General features: G+C 41.3%; 1 protein-coding gene across 1 annotated transcript in view; it reads left to right on the top strand.

The window, feature by feature from the left end:
• Positions 1 to 18,865, top strand: part of LOC126209911 (nuclear RNA export factor 1-like) — a 179,400-nt gene that overhangs the window by 13,475 nt on the left and 147,060 nt on the right. The window contains exon 3 of the mRNA XM_049939031.1: positions 17,572 to 17,729. Coding sequence (XP_049794988.1) covers positions 17,572 to 17,729 — 158 coding nt within the window. The remainder of the gene's footprint in view (positions 1 to 17,571; positions 17,730 to 18,865) is intronic.

The raw sequence follows: 18,865 nt of genomic DNA, 5'->3' as shown, positions 1-18,865 counted from the left end.
TGCAGGACAGCCACCAGGAAGAGGGGCCCATCTCAGATTCTCAAGATGGTGATGATCGTGAAAGGGTGTCAACTTCTGTCGGCTCTGTCGCTGACTGCGCAGGGTCTGCAGGAGCTGTGTGCAGTGGGGCTGCTACATCCTCTCGGGCTCAGAATCTGAAAGCACAATGCCTGCAGCAGGGTTACGCAAGTCACAAGGACGAATTTGATTCTGGTGAAGTCTCAATAATCCTCTCGGTCCCCGCGGGAGAAGCACAGGACGTCCGACACGTCACACAATTGTGCATCACTGCTGGCGCTTGCATCTGCCATACAGTCTGCAAAAGACTGAATCATTAGTGTGATGCTTTGCTTGTCTGGGCAGAGTGGGTGCCACCTGGCATGGCATGTGCAGCAACTGAAGCTAGGTGTTGTGATGCCGTTCATGTAAGAATTCCATCAGTGACGGTCCATTGCATGGCTGGGGTTGGTAGGAAGATGAGGCTGGATCCTGTGTGTGGGAGGTAAGAAGTGTGTCCATCTGTTGGCTAAATGTTCATAAAAAGTTTCCAGCTTTGCCATTTGACTGTGGATGGACTGGTGAACTCATGATGTGCTTCATGCCAGAAGTGGAGCAAAAGTGTTCAAACTTGGCAACAAAAATTGAGGTCCATTGTCGGTCACAATCACTTTGGGCAATTCCTAAAGGCAAAAGATCAATGACAAGGTCTGAACTGTGGAATGAGCCATAGTAGAGTGCAGAGGAACCACGAAGGGAAATTTGCTGAAAGTGTCAACAATGATGAGCCAATGTGTATTCCGGTAAGGACCCATAAAATCCAAATGAAAACGTTGTCAGGGTGCTTGAGGTTTTGGCCATTCATAGACTGTTGAGGCAGGGCAAACTGAAGTCCAACACAGGCTTGGCACAGAGAATTCAGCTGTTCAGTTTGCGCATCCAGACTGTCCCAGATGCAGTGATGTCGCTCCAACTGTTTGGTGCAAATAGTTCCCCAGTGATCTAGGGGAGCAAGCGAAGCACATCAGGCTGGAGAGCCTGGGGAATCAGAACACGTGACTGGTCATTATTGGTGTGAAGCAAAATAACACCTTGGTGAACAGTAAGGGCATGGCAACTGGCAAAATATCAGCAAACCACAAATCTATGAATCCATCTGTCTGAATGTGGCCAACCAGTGTAAATTTGTGCAACAGAATCTGCAAATCAAGATCTGCTACTGTGTCTTGGGAAATTTCCAGGTGATTAAGTGGAAAGCTCTGTAAAAAAGCTGTGTTTTGTGCATCGGTGTAGCAAGAAGAAGCAGAGTTCTTGTCGAGTGTGGAATCTGGGCCAACAAAGTGGCAAGAAACAGAATCTGCTTTGGCATGCTTGGACGTGGGCTGATAAATAATCTGATAATGGTGATTTGACAAAAGAAGAGCCCACCATTGCAGCTTCTCCACTGTGTTAGTTGGGACTGAATGAGAATAGCTAAACAAAGACTGTAGAGGTTTATCGTCAGTCAACAAATAAAATTTTCTACCAAAAAGATACTGGTGAAAATTTTTGACACCAGATACAATGACAAGAGCCTCTTTTTAAATTTATGAGTAATTACATTGAGGTTTATTCAACAACTTTGAATTAGAGGCAATTAGCCTATCAACAGCACCAAATTTATGCGATTTAACTACACCAATGCTGTAAGAGGCAGCATCCACAACCAAGACCACGGGTTTGGCTGGATCAAAATGAACAAGGCATTGATCAGTAAGCAAAGCATCTTTCAACTCTTGGTAAGAAAGCTGATGCTCCTGAGACCAAACAAAAGGAAAGTTCTTCCTATGCATGCAACATAAGGGGGCCACAATTTGAGTGGCATTAGGAATCAATTGGATGTAATAGGTGAGCTTCCCTAGAACAGACTGCAGTTCCCTCACACTGTATGGGAGTGGAATGTCATTGATAGCAAGCAAATGTGATTGTAATGGGCGAACACCCTCATTATTAATGACATGTCCTAAGTAGTCAAGTTCAGCCTGAAAAAAACACACATTCATCTCTGTTACCCTTGAGACCAGCTGCAGACAACACTTGAAACAGAGTGGGAAGATTACTAATGTGTTCTTCAGGAGAGTGACCTGAAATGACAGTGCCAATCAAAAAGGAACTTTTGCAGTCAGCTGCTCTAATAAGTGCTGAAAAATGGCATGTGTGCAAGCACTGCCAAGTGGCAATCTTAAAACTTTTAAGAGACCCAGATGAGTATTAATGTCAAAGACCTGCTGCAATTGCTCATTCAGAGGTATTTGGAAGTAAAGATCAAGCAAATCAGTTTTGGAAAACCAATGACTGGCACCAAATTTATCCACAAATTCTTCCAGGCACAGTAAGGGATAACCTGTCAATGACTGTTTGAGGATTCACAGGTTTCTTAAAAGCAGCGTAAAATTGGAGTATGCCAGATGACTTCTTTAGAATAATAAGAGGAGACACCCATTGACTGGCAGTAATGGGTGCTATGACCCCATTGTCTTGCAAAGCACTAAATTTGCAAGCCACCTGTTCTCAAAGAACCTGAGTAACAAGAGAAGCTGTAATAGAACTTGGCTGTGCACTGTCCTTCAATGTGACGTGGGCAACAAAATTATTGAATTATTGGCTTTGCCTAAACATTCAGAAAACAAATCCTGAAATTCTGCACATAACTAGCAACACTGTCCCAATGATCAAAGGAAGAAAAAGGAAGTACATTGTCCTGAATGCTTACCCCAAACAAATCAAAAGAGTCTAGACCAAAAATATTTGCACTGGCTCAGGTGAAAATCACTGCTAATGTCACTGTCTTTGTCAAATTTTGGAAAGTTGCAATGAGGTTACAAGTGCCAAACACAGAAATTTCTTGGGTGCTATGCACTGTCAACATATGGCACGATGTGCACAACTTAGGTTTGTGAAGCAATTTGTAAGTGCTTCAGTTTAGCAAAGTCACTTAAGCTCAAGTGTCAAGTTGCAAATGGACTGATTGTCCAGCAATATTAAGAGAGACAAAAAGTTTGTTGTCTTCATGTAGCACTGTAAATGAGACGGGACCCTTTTCTGAGTGGCTATTACACTGTTGTTTTGCATTAATCAGTCTGTGGGTCTCTGAAAACACACTTCACACTTCAAAACCTAGATTTGCATAGTAGCAGAAGTGGGTGCCTTATTCTTCTTTAAGCACACAGACTGTACATATCCCTGTTTGCCACAAAGTAAGCTTCCTGTGAGGGGTAAGATTGACAACTGTGTCCTTTGTTACAGCAAGGATATGACTTTGCACCTTCTGCCAGATGTGCCACATGTTTACGTAAGTGCTGTGGCTGTGGCCAGCCAGATCGTGGTTTGTGAGCTTGCTGCAAGGCCTGTTTATTGCAGCTATCAATAGAACAAACAGGTGCTACCTCGAAACTGTCTGCTGCACTTTTACGGTAATATTGATAGTCAAGAATCTGTAGACATTGTTGCAAGGGAAGCTGGATAGTTAAACTCTGTTCCCGAATTTGAGAGACAGCTACACTGAGTGTGATGGCATCACAATTTCCACAGTCACATTTGAATCTATGCTGTGTAGCAAGGCCTTGCAGTGCATCACCCAATGATGGTATGTCAATCCTTGTTGCTTGCACAACCTAAAGAATTTGTAATGGGCAGCCATTGCTTATACTCTGTCCTTACAATACAAAATAATTAAGCAGTGCACACATTCAAACAGTGAAAAGCAGAAATAGCAAGTCAAAGAATCACAGAGAAAGCAAAAAGGGATGCAAAAGCAGCAACTGCAGAATCTAGAACATAAAGAACACAAGCAAGGCAAACACTAGGTACCCAAAGAAATTGTAAAACAGCAAAAAGCAAGTAAAAAGATGACAGAACAGGAAGAAGCAAACAAGGTGTCTGCCACACGTAGGTTCAATTACTTGTCACCAGGCACTGTGTACGACTTCATATACAACAGTAAGGAGAGGTTTGTCTACAGACCGGTGCAGCAGCTGTCGTCCTAAGAAAGCTGAGCAGGAGCAGAAATAGTTAGTGAACAAGTAACACAGCAAAACAGAATATTTACTTACCTTGTATTTCTCCAAATGTGCAGAGGCTCATTACAAATGATGCAACAAGAAATAGACTCCAGCAGTCTCAATGTCAACAAGGATAAGGATCTCTGCAGTATGGCACAAACTATGGTGTCGAAGCGAGGAGGCTCCAAGTGTGAGTGGGCACGTCACTGCCATTTGCCATCTTATATTGCGGCAGCAGAGGATGCTCATGATACCAGACCACTAAGGCATGGCTCAGCAGACATGCTGTGTTGGGTTTGCCAAATCCTGCATGCGTGCTGTCAGCTTCTCACATAACCTTGCAATTCTGTTGCTGTCATGCCCATAGAATGGTACCAATACATGAACCACAGGAAGAATACTGAGCAAATGCAATCAGTCTAGAAAGAAGATGGCTTACAAATCAGCCTTTGTAGAATATTGCTCACGTGTTTGAGGCCCATCCGAAATAGGATTAACTGGGGATATTTAATGTATACAGAGAAGGGCAGCATGAATATTCGCAGGTTTGTTTGACCGATTGGAGAGCATCACAGAAATGCTGAAGAAACTGATGTGGTAGACTCTTGAAGATAGACAGAAACTATCCTGAGAAAGACTACTTACAAAGTTTCAAGAACAAGTATCAAACAATGAGTCTAAGAATATACTACAACCCTCTATGTATTACTCACATTGGATTGTGAGGACAGGATTAGAGTAATTATGGCATGCACAGAGGCATTTAAACAATTATTTCTCCCACACTCCATATGCAAATGGAACGGGAAGAAACCCTAATAACTGGTACAACAGTATGTACCCTCTGCCATGCACTTTGCAGTGGTTTGCAGAGTATAGATGTAGATGTAAAAGTCAGAATAGAAAATTCTCTGCATGTTTTGGTGCATATTAAGTATGTATACCATACAAGAACTACAAAGAAAGCAAGGGGATCCATGACATAACTTTTACCAAGACCTGTGCCTGTTTATAAGTATGTATACCATACAAGAACTACAAAGAAAGCAAGGGGATCCATGACATAACTTTTACCAAGACCTGTGCCTGTTTAAGTATTCATTTACTCTGAAGTTCAATAAGAGAAGATCCAAGAGAACTAAAATTGCTGTTAAACTTTGAATTCAAAATCTTTCAAGGCCATTTATCAAATATACACATGAATTTCGAACATTATATGTAACTGTTGATTTAGCTGAATGACCATCTCTAAAATTAGACTACATGGCATGGAATCACAGTGATATATAGTATAGTAATTTATTAATCCAGGGGTCATTTTTACAATGATATAGTATTAGCCAGTCTGATATAAGGAAGCATGGGATATTCTACTTTCACAGACTATGTTCTAGGTGTCTCTGGAAGCACCCATTAGTTGTTCTTTGTACTTTCGAAGGCAAATGAACATTTACAAATAACATTTGTCATCACTGTACAGATCTAGCAACTGGGATAATGATATGGAATGCCATTGGGAACAGAAAACAATAACCTCAAGGTGACCCCTAGTTTGATACAATTGTACATGCATATTTGGATTAAGATAGCCATTACTTTTATATTCTTAGTTGTCACTTCCCGATTCAGTGTTCAGTGTAACCCTGTTATATTTTTCCTTCTGTACTTCAGACTTTTTCCCTTCTGCAACTTGTCCTACACTTTAAACTGTAAAGTTTTCTTAAAACTACAACACTCTTCTGAAGAGCAGAAAGCACTTCATAAATACCAGTATATTGCTCCTTTGTTTCCAATACGTAATCGCTTCACATGGGTACTCCAGGTACAAACAGAGCTATGTGACCAAAAACCAAAATTGATTTAGAACCACCCCCTCGTACAGTATTTCATTGACTATTCAATGTGGTATCTATCAGGCTGCAAAAATGACACTAAGACATTTGAAGTGGGACAATGGTGCGGGTGCGCAGATGCAAGGGTGGCCATGTCTTCAGTGTGCTGGGTAGCAAAACCGGCCAAATCCTTATTGTTTGCAAAAGAGGCCAAGTCTTAAGGAATCATCACTGCTGACAAAGGATATGGATGCAGAACCAGACATGTCATCTAGCCACACATTACACTTTATAAAAGTTGTGGTTTGTAGCAGCCTTTGACTAAAATGTTCAGGTTGGCAGTATTGGAAAGAATCTCATACGTTTATTGCTGCTATTACTCCATTGTAAGAACAAAAGTACGAGAAGGTGCACTCATTTCGTTGTTCATTTTAGAAAGACTTTGTGGTCAGCTTTATTGTAGGGTAGTCTGAAATGGACAAGAATAATGAAGAGAAAACTTCTACTATTGAAAAAAAATGTCAATGGGGCTGACATAAACAGGGCTGAAACAGTGTTAGTGATGACAGGGAAGAGGGCTCAAGAAACTGTAGTTCCAGGAAGAGACAAAGAAATACAGAGGAATGAAAATAAAATGCCAAGAAAAGTGCACTAGGATAGGGATGGCTGCGAAGTGAGAGACTGGAAGTAGCTCACTGATGACATCATCAAAGCTCCTGAGCTCTTGGAACTTCCAAAAGGAAAAAAAAAAAAAAATCCTCACAAAGATGGCAAACAGGAACTCATCCATCGTGCAGGGAGAGTCCCAATCTCCAATTTTTAGAATTCAGAGCCAAAATCTGTTTTTAAAAGAGGCAAAAATTTCACAAAACAAGACTTCCTAAGGATATTACAAAAGGGGTGCCACTGAAGAAAGATAAAATTATGATTGTCAAGTGTCTCCTAGCAGTTCAGTGGGGAGAGATGTGGTCCATGGAGGAAAAGTTAAAATTCTACACTGACATAGCAGGAGCTCAAGGAAATATTTCATTTTCTGAAGATTAGTGTACAAAGATTATCCATTTCCATGAAAGGTATTGTTAACATTAAGACTGAACTGAATGATTAAGACTGTTTAAATTTATTACTATAACTCATAATAGAGCAAATATAGCAATGAGAGTTATCAATTATTGACAATATAATGTAAATCGATAGATAAAAAATCTACTCACCAAGTGGCAACAGGCAAACGTACGCATACAAAAGGGTTCAACTTTTGCAAGCTTTCTGAGCCAGTGGTTCCTTCTTCTGGCAGAAAAGTGGAAGGGGAAAAAAAGGTGGTGAAGGAAAAGGACTGGAGAGGTTGAGGGGAAGGGGTACAGTTCAGGAAAGTAACCCAGAAGATGTAGAAAATTAAAATGGAGTGAAGAAAGAAGTAGTTACTGTGAAGAAATGCTGAGATGGAAGGATTAACATAAATTAAGGCCAGTTGCATCATGAGAACTGAGGAAATGTTGTAGTGCTAGTTTCTGCCTGTGGAGTTCTGAGAAACCCGTGTCTGGGGGAAAAATCCAGATGGTGCATGTGGTGAAACGCACCGAGGTTATGACTGTCATGTTGTAGAGCATGCTCTGCAACAGGATAGTTTGTGTTGCCTGTATGCACCCTCTACCTATGCCCATTCATCCTGACTGATAACTGACTGGTAGTCATACCGATATAAAAGGCCAAACAGTGTTTACATGACAGCTAGCTGGTATATGATGTGTGTCATTTCACAGGTGGCTCTCCCTTTGATAGCATATGTTTTTCCAATTGTAGGTTTGGAATAGGTGTTGGTAGGAGAGTACATTTGGTAGCAGGGTGCATAGGGCAAGTCTCGCAGCAGGAATGGTCACTGGGATAGGAGCCATAGGGTAGGGAGATGGGTGCAGAAGGAGCATAGGTCTGGCGAGGATATTGTGGAGATTGGGAGGACAATAAAGTGCTATTCTAGGTGTGGTGGGCAAAATCTCAGACAGAATGGGTCTCATATCAAGGCATGATTTTAGGAAGTCATGGCCTTGTTGAAAGCTACACACTTCAAAGAAACTAGAAAGCCAGCTACACACTTCTGTCCACATCAAACCTACTATCAAGCAACAATGCTTACATTTTGACAGTTGTCCAACAGTCAGTCTTTCCTTCTCATCTCGTCCGGTAAGTCTCCTCTGACCCAAGATTCAGAGCGACTTCTGAACTGTACCCCTTTCTCTAAACCTCTCCAGTCATTTTCCTTCACCTCTCCTTTTCCTTCAACTCTTCTGCCAGAAGAAGGAGCCACTGGCTTCAAAAGATTTTAAAAGTTAAACCCTTTTGTGTGTGTTCCCCCACTGCCACTTCATAATAGAGCAAGTTTTATATTCTTATGTAAAGCTTTAAATGCCTTTAAAGATTTATAATAAAATGACATTTCAGCATTTTGTTCATTTAGACTTCTTTCTTTCACATTATTTTAAAATACTACTGTAGTCTACTGTACTTCTTGACAAAATGGTTTAAATGGCTCTGAGCACTATGGGACTTAACTGCTGAGGTCATCAGTCCCCTAGAGCTTAGAACTACTTAAACCTAACTAACCGAAGGACATCACCCACATCCATGCCCGAGGCAGGATTCGAACCTGCGACTGTAGCGGTCACGCAGTTTCAGACTGTAGCACCTAGAACCATTCGGCCAGTAATAATTTAAATGATGCAAACATTAATCATCAGGTAGGTACACATTGGTTAACGTATCACTTTGTCAAAGTGACAGGCTACCCCACGACATGCTACGCCACAACTTCTACTTCACACGGCCTATAATTTCTACAGCAGGTGTTACATTTCTGATGTGTTAAGGTGTACATGATACTCTCTTTCTACTTGCAAAATCAGTCTGTTTTTCGCAATTGAATGAGAATCAGTAGGAGCACAGTAGCTTCTTCATTGTCCTTCAAAAAACCAAAAAACTGTTTGTCGCAATTTATAATTACAAATTAACTCTGCCTCTTTTGCAGTTTCAACCAAAATACCATTCTGGGGATTTGGCTGCAACTAACTCCCTGGAGCTGGAACTAGACACTGAAATGACCAGCAGTCAAAGAGCTGTTTTCCAATGCAGAATCCTACTTCTCGGAGTTACACTGTCATCACTGATGGTACGTTGATGAGAGCATAACTGACAGACTGCAAGCAGTTGGTGCAGTAATTGGCCAGCTCTCATTGATGGAAATTATCCACAGTGATCTCTGGATTTCCTTAAATAGATATTCTCAGGAAGAGATGTGCTGGTACCCATTAACTCATGACTGGATGTAGGCACGATCTTGCAATGCAGCCAGCGACCTCTTGCTGTTGCCTGGAGAGGTACTTAGTGGTCTGTAGCTCTCAGCGTGCCTTCTGGCAGTCTGGGGTATACTTGAAAATCCTGTGTGTCTGCTACGGAGCATGTGAGTGTTGATTTCCATTATTTGCATCTTATACCTATTGTGTGTGTTGCGGCTGGTACCTATGGGCACTCAGCACTACTATATGATGCAATAGAACTAGTTTCTGTTGCTGTCCTGAAACACCTTGATGCAGACAGTGTCTGACTGTTGCCCCAACAGTGGAATTCACAGATCTCACACAATGGAAACATCTGATCACTAGTTGCCGAGAGATTCACTCGCCACCCTCTGTGACCAGCGAACTCTGGCATAAAGCTGTACCAGCAAAGAATGGCATACCGTTTTTTGTCATCTGATCTGTTTGGCTTAGTGCCCAGCCAGATTAGAGGGTTGTTGCTGCTAGAGGTGGCACTTCTGTGTGCTAAATCACTCACCCTGTTTACCACAAATCACAAATATAGTCTTGCATTGTTTGTTCTACACTGTCTATGTATAAAAAGTAAAATTTCATTATTTGCTATCACTCCAGGTGTTGCAGTATGAATGGTCTGAAGTGTAAATATAAAGTTAGAAGGAGACAGAATGGCTGGCCAGTACTTATGTACGAGACACAAAATTCCAGTACTGCTGATAGACACATATAAGATTAAGCAGAAGTGTTCTAGCTTCAGCAACTACCAGTTCATTCTTGAGGGAGAAAAGAGGGACAGGTTGTAGAAGTGGTAAAATAGAACTTAACAGTGTCAGCAGCTTTTGCATTGCATGCTGCAGTTGGTAACTATTTGCACATTGATGATGGGAAGTGAACATGAAGAATAATGAGTTAGAAAATTAGACCACTTGAAGAACCAATGAAAAAGTAGTGCTCAACAAAAGTTCTCATGATGTGATGTGTATGAAATTACATGGCAGGGTAATGGAATATATTGTGTGGAATGTTGTCATGTAAAACAGAGTATTTTGTAAAATTTAACCTGTGTGCTTAGATTCTTGCATAGCCCCACAACCTCGTAAATCAGGACATTTAAAAAATAACCGACAAAATTTTTGAAATGATCATTGGGCTACATTACAGATCAGTTTGTCACCACAGCCAGTTTTCCTCCATTCACATTTGTTGGCTTTGCCGAGTCGCTACCAAACTGTTATATTTCAACCTAACCTAGACACAGGGCTATGATACACATCTGTTCATTACCACAGCCACTCACCTTAATTGACATCACCAACTCACAACCAAATTATAACTTTGGAATGTGATACAATATCCCAGGAAATTCTGTAATACTCTGAGAAATGTACAACACAAGCAATATGTACAAAAACCCGTAACTGATTTTATAATTCTTAATAGCCAGATCAATAACCGTTAGTCTAGAGCTATCCATGTTACAAACAAAAGTAATCAATTTGTATCTTCCACTGAAAAAAGTAATTAGATTCAGTGATTCTCATTGACTAGTCTATACTCTCACTTGACTGGCTACGAGTGGTAGAAACAAACTGCTCACAGCAGAAGTGCAGCCAACACTCTAAATGCACTTGGGCCATGGGAGGGAAGAAAGGTGGGGTAGGCACTCACGTCCAAAATGATCCTCTTCACAAAATTACATGCAAAACTACTCCTACAGTTTGTATTCACATTATATAGTCTTCTAGCATCACAAATTGCTACTGTGGCACATCTTTTAAGTTCATGAAAAGAGAAATCATTTACTAAAAAAGTTCCACGAATAATAAAGTAAAGAAAGATGTATCAGTGCTCATCATATTGCTAGAAGATGTCAAGCCTTGAGCTTTTTACAGAGAAAATGATGGCACTTTTTCACGATATAATGTCAGAAATTTTATTTTACACTTTAACTTGTCACAACAGTAAAAATACACCATTCATCTTTCGAGCACTAAAATGAGCTTTTTATCATGCCTTTATGAACCAAAAGATGTGTTATAGGGTTAATGAAACAAAAACTAATGCACATACTGACTGCCAAATGCTGACTGATAAATTGGCATGTATTGAGTTCTATGTATTAAAATATGAACTTCTAGACTGTGTTTGATCACACCTTGTATGTAAGCCTGACAGCTTGATACTTGAATGAAGGAAAATCTTCTTCTCTTTGTGCACACACATTTCACTACATTGTTACATTGTTTGCATTTATTCGTGGAGTGCTGCACTACTCCATCTTATGACAACTATGCAAGGAAAATACACTAATCCCATACAGATTTTTCATCTCATGGAGATACTGCAATCACTGCCCCACCATATTGACATGCATTGGCCCTCCATAATCTCATTACATGCTAAAACGGGTAACGAAACCTGCAGACAGTTTCATATTCTTAATAACTAAAATTGTTATATCATTTAAAGATTATGACTATGATTCATTGGCAAGAAAGACGTAGGGTTACAATCACTCAGCGGTGATGTGTAACACCATATGGGATGTGAAATATTTAATATTGTTAAAATAAAATACAAATATTTGCTATATATGTTTCCCTGACATATTTCAGATAGATGTTGACTGTCCATGAGATACATGTTTAAATTCCTTTCTGACTTCATCCCCCCCATGAACCATGGACCTTGCCGTTGGTGGGGAGGCTTGCGTGCCTCATCGATACAGATAGCCGTACCGTAGGTACAACCATAACGGAGGGGTACCTGTTGAGAGGCCAGACAAACGTGTGGTTCCTGAAGAGGGGCAGCAGCCTTTTCAGTAGCTGCAAGGGCAACAGTCTGGATGATTGACTGATCTGGCCTTGTAACAATAACCAAAACGGCCTTGCTGTGCTGGTACTGCGAACGGCTGAAAGCAACGGGAAACTACGGCCGTAATTTTTCCCGAGGGCATGCAGCTTTACTGTATGATTAAATGATGATGGCGTCCTCTTGGGTAAAATATTCCGGAGGTAAAATAGTCCCCCATTCGGATCTCCGGGCGGGGACTACTCAAGAGGATGTCATTATCAGGAAAAAGAAAACTGGCGTTCTACGGATCGGAGCGTGGAATGTCAGGTCCCTTAATCGGGCAGGTAGGTTAGAAAATTTGAAAAGGGAAATGGATAGGTTAAAGTTAGATATAGTGGGAATTAGTGAAGTTCGGTGGCAGGAGGAACAAGACTTCTGGTCAGGTGACTACAGGGTTATAAACACAAAGTCAAATAGGGGTAATGCAGGAGTAGGTTTAATAATGAATAGGAAAATAGGAACGCGGGTAAGCTACTACAAACAGCTTAGTGAACGCATTATTGTGGCCAAGATAGATACGAAGCCCACACCTACTACAGTAGTACAAGTTTATATGCCAACTAGCTCTGCAGATGACGAAGAAATTGAAGAAATGTATGATGAAATAAAAGAAATGATTCAGATTGTGAAGGGAGATGAAAATTTAATAGTTATGGGTGACTGGAATTCCAGTGTAGGAAAAGGGAGAGAAGGAAACATAGTAGGTGAATATGGATTGGGGCTAAGAAATGAAAGAGGAAGCCGCCTGGTAGAATTTTGCACAGAGCACAATTTAATCATAGCTAACACTTGGTTTAAGAATCATGATAGAAGGTTGTATACATGGAAGAACCCTGGAGATACTAAAAGGTATCAGATTGATTATATAATGGTAAGACAGAGATTTAGGAACCAGGTTTTAAATTGTAAGACATTTCCAGGGGCAGATGTGGACTCTGACCACAATCTATTGGTTATGACCTGTAGATTAAAACTGAAGAAACTGCAAAAAGGTGGGAATTTAAGGAGATGGGACCTGGATAAACTAAAAGAACCAGAGGTTGTACAGAGTTTCAGGGAGAGCATAAGGGAACAATTGACAGGAATGGGGGAAAGAAATACAGTAGAAGAAGAATGGGTAGCTTTGAGGGATGAAGTAGTGAAGGCAGCAGAGTATCAAGTAGGTAAAAAGACGAGTGCTAGTAGAAATCCTTGGGTAACAGAAGAAATATTGAATTTAATTGATGAAAGGAGAAAATATAAAAATGCAGTAAATGAAGCAGGCAAAAAGGAATACAAACGTCTCAAAAATGAGATCAACAGGAAGTGCAAAATGGCTAAGCAGGGATGGCTAGAGGACAAATGTAAGGATGTAGAGGCTTATCTTACTAGGGGTAAGATAGATACTGCCTACAGGAAAATTAAAGAGACCTTTGGAGATAAGAGAACCACTTGTATGAACATCAAGAGCTCAGATGGAAACCCAGTTCTAAGCAAAGAAGGGAAAGCAGAAAGGTGGAAGGAGTATATAGAGGGTCTATACAAGGGCGATGTACTTGAGGACAATATTATGGAAATGGAAGAGGATGTAGATGAAGATGAAATGGGAGATACGATACTGCGTGAAGAGTTTGACAGAGCACTGAAAGACCTGAGTCGAAACAAGGCCCCCGGAGTAGACAACATTCCATTGGAACTACTGACGGCCTTGGGAGAGCCAGTCCTGACAAAACTCTACCATCTGGTGAGCAAGATGTATGAAACAGGCGAAATACCCTCAGACTTCAAGAAGAATATAATAATTCCAATCCCAAAGAAAGCAGGTGTTGACAGATGTGAAAATTACCGAACAATCAGTTTAATAAGCCACAGCTGCAAAATACTAACACGAATTCTTTACAGACGAATGGAAAAACTAGTAGAAGCCGACCTCGGGGAAGATCAGTTTGGATTCCGTAGAAATACTGGGACACGTGAGGCAATACTGACCTTACGACTTATCTTAGAAGAAAGATTAAGGAAAGGCAAACCTACGTTTCTAGCATTTGTAGACTTAGAGAAAGCTTTTGACAATGTTGACTGGAATACTCTCTTTCAAATTCTAAAGGTGGCAGGGGTAAAATACAGGGAGCGAAAGGCTATTTACAATTTGTACAGAAACCAGATGGCAGTTATAAGAGTCGAGGGACATGAAAGGGAAGCAGTGGTTGGGAAGGGAGTAAGACAGGGTTGTAGCCTCTCCCCGATGTTATTCAATCTGTATATTGAGCAAGCAGTAAAGGAAACAAAAGAAAAATTCGGAGTAGGTATTAAAATCCATGGAGAAGAAATAAAAACTTTGAGGTTCGCCGATGACATTGTAATTCTGTCAGAGACAGCAAAGGACTTGGAAGAGCAGTTGAATGGAATGGATGGTGTCTTGAAGGGAGGATATAAGATGAACATCAACAAAAGCAAAACGAGGATAATGGAATGTAGTCGAATTAAGTCGGGTGATGTTGAGGGTATTAGATTAGGAAATGAGACACTTAAAGTAGTAAAGGAGTTTTGCTATTTGGGGAGCAAAATAACTGATGATGGTCGAAGTAGAGAGGATATAAAATGTAGACTGGCAATGGCAAGGAAAGCGTTTCTGAAGAAGAGAAATTTGTTAACATCGAGTATAGATTTAAGTGTCAGGAAGTCTTTTCTGAAAGTATTTGTATGGAGTGTAGCCATGTATGGAAGTGAAACATGGACAATAAATAGTTTGGACAAGAAGAGAATAGAAGCTTTCGAAATGTGGTGCTACAGAAGAATGCTGAAGATTAGATGGGTAGATCACATAACTAATGAGGAGGTACTCAATAGGATTGGGGAGAAGAGGAGTTTGTGGCACAACTTGACCAGAAGAAGGGATCGGTTGGTAGGACATGTTCTGAGGCATCAAGGGATCACCAATTTAGTATTGGAGGGCAGCGTGGAGGGTAAAAATCGTAGGGGGAGACCAAGAGAGGCATACACTAAGCAGATTCAGAAGGATGTAGGTTGCAGTAGGTACTGGGAGATGAAGAAGCTTGCACAGGATAGAGTAGCATGGAGAGCTGCATCAAACCAGTCTCAGGACTGAAGACCACAACAACATCTGACTTCATACAATACAAATAATTTCTATGACATGGACCACATCCACTGTCAACCTACTCATAAAGTATAGTAAACATTTTCATTACATCAGCTGCAAAGCTTTTGTTTCCAATTATTTTTTAATTACCATAACAAAGCACAACAAGACCCTAGGAAATGCAGATTCCGTATGCTTGCAGTCAATGGCCATTGGATCAAAAATTGTGGTGTCTTGCAGTGTAAAGCGCTTCATCCGCAGAGAAGTATGATGCCCCTTTATCATGATCTCATGAAGTCCATTTGTAACAGAAAACAAACAAATTTGTCTGACTGTTTGGAAATAAATCTAATATTAACACATAGAAAAACAATTTTATACATATTTATCTGATGTTGCTCAGATGGGAAGGACAGCAGTATGGGTACACAACTCAACCAGAGCTAGCAGCAAATGTCCACGACTATTGCACTTCAGACGGCTGCGCGCACGGTAAACTTGAGTGTGGGGATCTGACCACTTCTTCTGACTGCTCGGCCCTGATTTGACTGATGTCTTGAGGCCTCTCTCCTGAGCTTTAGAGCACACTCCCCTCAGACGTTCCTTGCCTTGCAGTGATCTCAGGTTAGGGAGGAGAGAGGTGTTCTGATTTCTGTTGGCAGCTAATGAGTTCTTGCTGGCATCTCGTGTCTTCTTTGGCTACTTGTAACATTACAGAGTCCTCTTCCTGGGCTATGTTCCTGCTCTCTTACCTTACTCTCTCTATCACACTTTGAATGCTGGCTCAGCATCTTAACTACCCTTCTAGTGGTAGGCAAAATGTTTTAATTATCACTTCAAAAAACCTGAGCTATGTCAATGAGACTTGGTGATGGTTTTAGCCCTCAGCCTTTTCTTGCTTCAGTGTGACACATTCGTACCAAAGATAACTGATTATAGTTGAGTCAGTGTAAGTTTATCCATGACAATTAACGTAGACTGCGCACAACAGTTTTGTGTGCCTGTCACATCCAATCACATAACACGATTTTGTAAACATCTCTGTGGGAACACCACAACAGTGTCAGAGATCAACAGATGGATTTTGTTCTTGCCTACAGGAGTTTGAGCCTCGCACATAAAAGCTGGCAACAGTGCTGCCAGCTGTCGGGGATCCTCTTACAATGTTTCCACTGTAGATGGAGACCTGGGTTGTAGAAGTCTGCCTTCTGGCTGTTCAGGAAATGTCACCTAGTCTTCATTATGGATATGGCTGTGACACAATGGTTTCATCATCTGAGGAAAGAGGAAAAAGGCACTGGTTGCATTTTCAGGACAATAAGCAGATGCTAGGGGGATGGAGGGAGAGGGGCAAAAATGAATAGCTCTAAGAAGCAGCATGTCTGACTGTGCCCTGTGGGAAGTATAACCTGATGCTGCCACACCATTGCAATCCCAAAAACACACAGTATCAACTTGTCTGATGAAGGTTGCATCTTCACCTTCTTCCGCGGCGAAAGTCCACATATTTCCACCACTTGCTTTGTTCCTTTGGTTTGGAGTCATAGTGATACGCCCACAGTAGTTAGGCAGCCTGAGAAGTCATCAGGTTTGGCTCAAGACAGATGCAACATTTTTCTGGCTACCTCAGATCGACGGGCTTTTTTTAATGAATGTGAGTAGTTGTGGAACCCAGTAGGCAGAACGTTTGTCATGTAAAAAAAATTGAGTGAGACATCAAAATCTGATCTGTGACTGATTTTCACTTTGGTACTGTCCTGCCACCTTAACATACTCTGCCCTGTGGTTGTATGCCCTATGGCAGTGTGAAGGGGTATGGAGTGAGCACAGCACTCTCCAGCCATTATCAGCTTCACAGACCTGGAAACACTACTTCTCACTTGAGTAGCTCTTCTGTTGGCCTCACAAGGCTGAATGGACCCTGTTGCAGACCCCTCTCTGAAGGAAACTCTCAGGCAGTAGTGGGGATCGAACCTCAATTCTCCACAAGACAGTCAGACTTGCTGGCTACAGAGGCAGGTGACACTTACCTCCTGACTGTCAGACATCTCAATACATCCTTCTAGTCCCAGCTGACTGTGGGCCTCACATTATCTGTGCTGTGGTGACACACTGTGGTTCTGTTCCTATTTCTCTAGTCAGAATGTTTAGAATCTCTCTGCTGGTAGCATTTTGTTTAATGATGTCAGGATTTGACTTTTCATCCATGGATATGACACCCATCGTTCCTTAATCTTTTCAACTCTCTAATGGCCTCATTATCAGTGGAATCTTAAACTCAATTTTCCTACCTTACTTCTTTCCATTTCCCTCTACTTATTATGTCTAATTTTTTTGACAGTTGTGTATGTTGTAAACTTACTGCACCACTAGAAACACCTTTTATATGAATTTCATGTAATTGGAATGAACTAAATAAATTACTAAATGTTCCATTTTTTTATTGCTGTAAATCACAGATGCTCCAAATGAAGTGTTTGATCATACAAATGAAGTGACAGAGGTGGAGAGCACAAATGAAATGGTAGAGGTGGACAGTACAAATGCTGCCCAGCTACTCGCTGCACGACCCCACATTCTGTCAGATACCACACCTGACATCTGGCATAAAGTTACTGTAAGTAACACACTAGTTTATCATAATGTGTACAGAGTGACATTACAAGTCAGTAAATAAAGTAACAAAACTAGGAGTTAATGCTCCATCTGGCAACAGCAACTGCCCCTGTAAAATTCCAAGAATCTGACCAGTGGGCTTAAACTGTAATAGACTATATATTACTTTATCATTTTTTTAAGAAAAATAAAATCTCATAAGATGAAATAAACTGTATTCTTCACATAAAAAACTGTAAAAGTCATTTATGCTTGTGACATACTGACCACTGGTAAACCTCGGGAACTTGTAATGCTCGTAAAAGCTTTGACACTGTCCATTTATTTCTTCAGTATAGTATATATTCGAGAATTGTTGCCTGTGTCCAGCAGGTGGGGCTCAAGAGTCCTCAGTGGTGAAACACTGTCATCCTGGCCACAGCCTGTAAATAGCACAACATGACATGCAGAGGTGAGTGATCACCACACAGGCACCGATTGTGGCTGGCGCCAAGTTCGAGCTGAGCGATGACTGAGCAGTTATAATTGCGTAGGCTTCTGCGACCAGAGTCACTCAGCATAAACATTTTCTGTGTTTGGTACCGCGTCATAATGTAGAAAACTACTGCTGCTATAGAAAAACCAATGTTTCGGCCACGATTGCAGCGGCCTTCTTCTGGGTCTAATGGTGACCCAGAAGAAGGCCGCTGCAATCGTGGCCAAAACTTTGGTTTTTCTATAGCAGCAGTAGTTTTTTACATTACGATGCCGTACCAAACCCAGAAAACTTTTATGTCGAGTGAGCAGTTGTGGCTCTCAGCCAGGCGGTAGCTTGGTACCGTTTGAGGAGGGAACTCCGGCTCACAACATCTGGCTCGTAGACCCTGGTGACAGTAGTCACTAAATGTGTCAGTGGCTAGGTGTGTTCTAGTTTGAAACTCAGGCTGTCTGAGCCACTGCTGGACTATTTTGCAGGCAGTCCTGTAGGTTGATTGGCATAGATGCCTACACTAGTGGATGGCAGTAGAGCATTTTGCTTCTCCCGGACACAAAGCGGTAACCCACTCCACAGCAGCCAGCCACTCTGTTTGTCCTGGACCTCATAGTGACATGAGTCAGTGACTGGGCTTCTCCCAGCACACTTCGGTATCCCACACC

This window comes from Schistocerca nitens, chromosome 10 (assembly GCF_023898315.1).
Source record: "Schistocerca nitens isolate TAMUIC-IGC-003100 chromosome 10, iqSchNite1.1, whole genome shotgun sequence".
NCBI classification, from domain to species: Eukaryota; Metazoa; Arthropoda; class Insecta; order Orthoptera; family Acrididae; genus Schistocerca; species Schistocerca nitens.
Note: the sequence above shows the minus strand (reverse complement) of the source record. Positions and strands in the feature narration are given on the sequence as shown.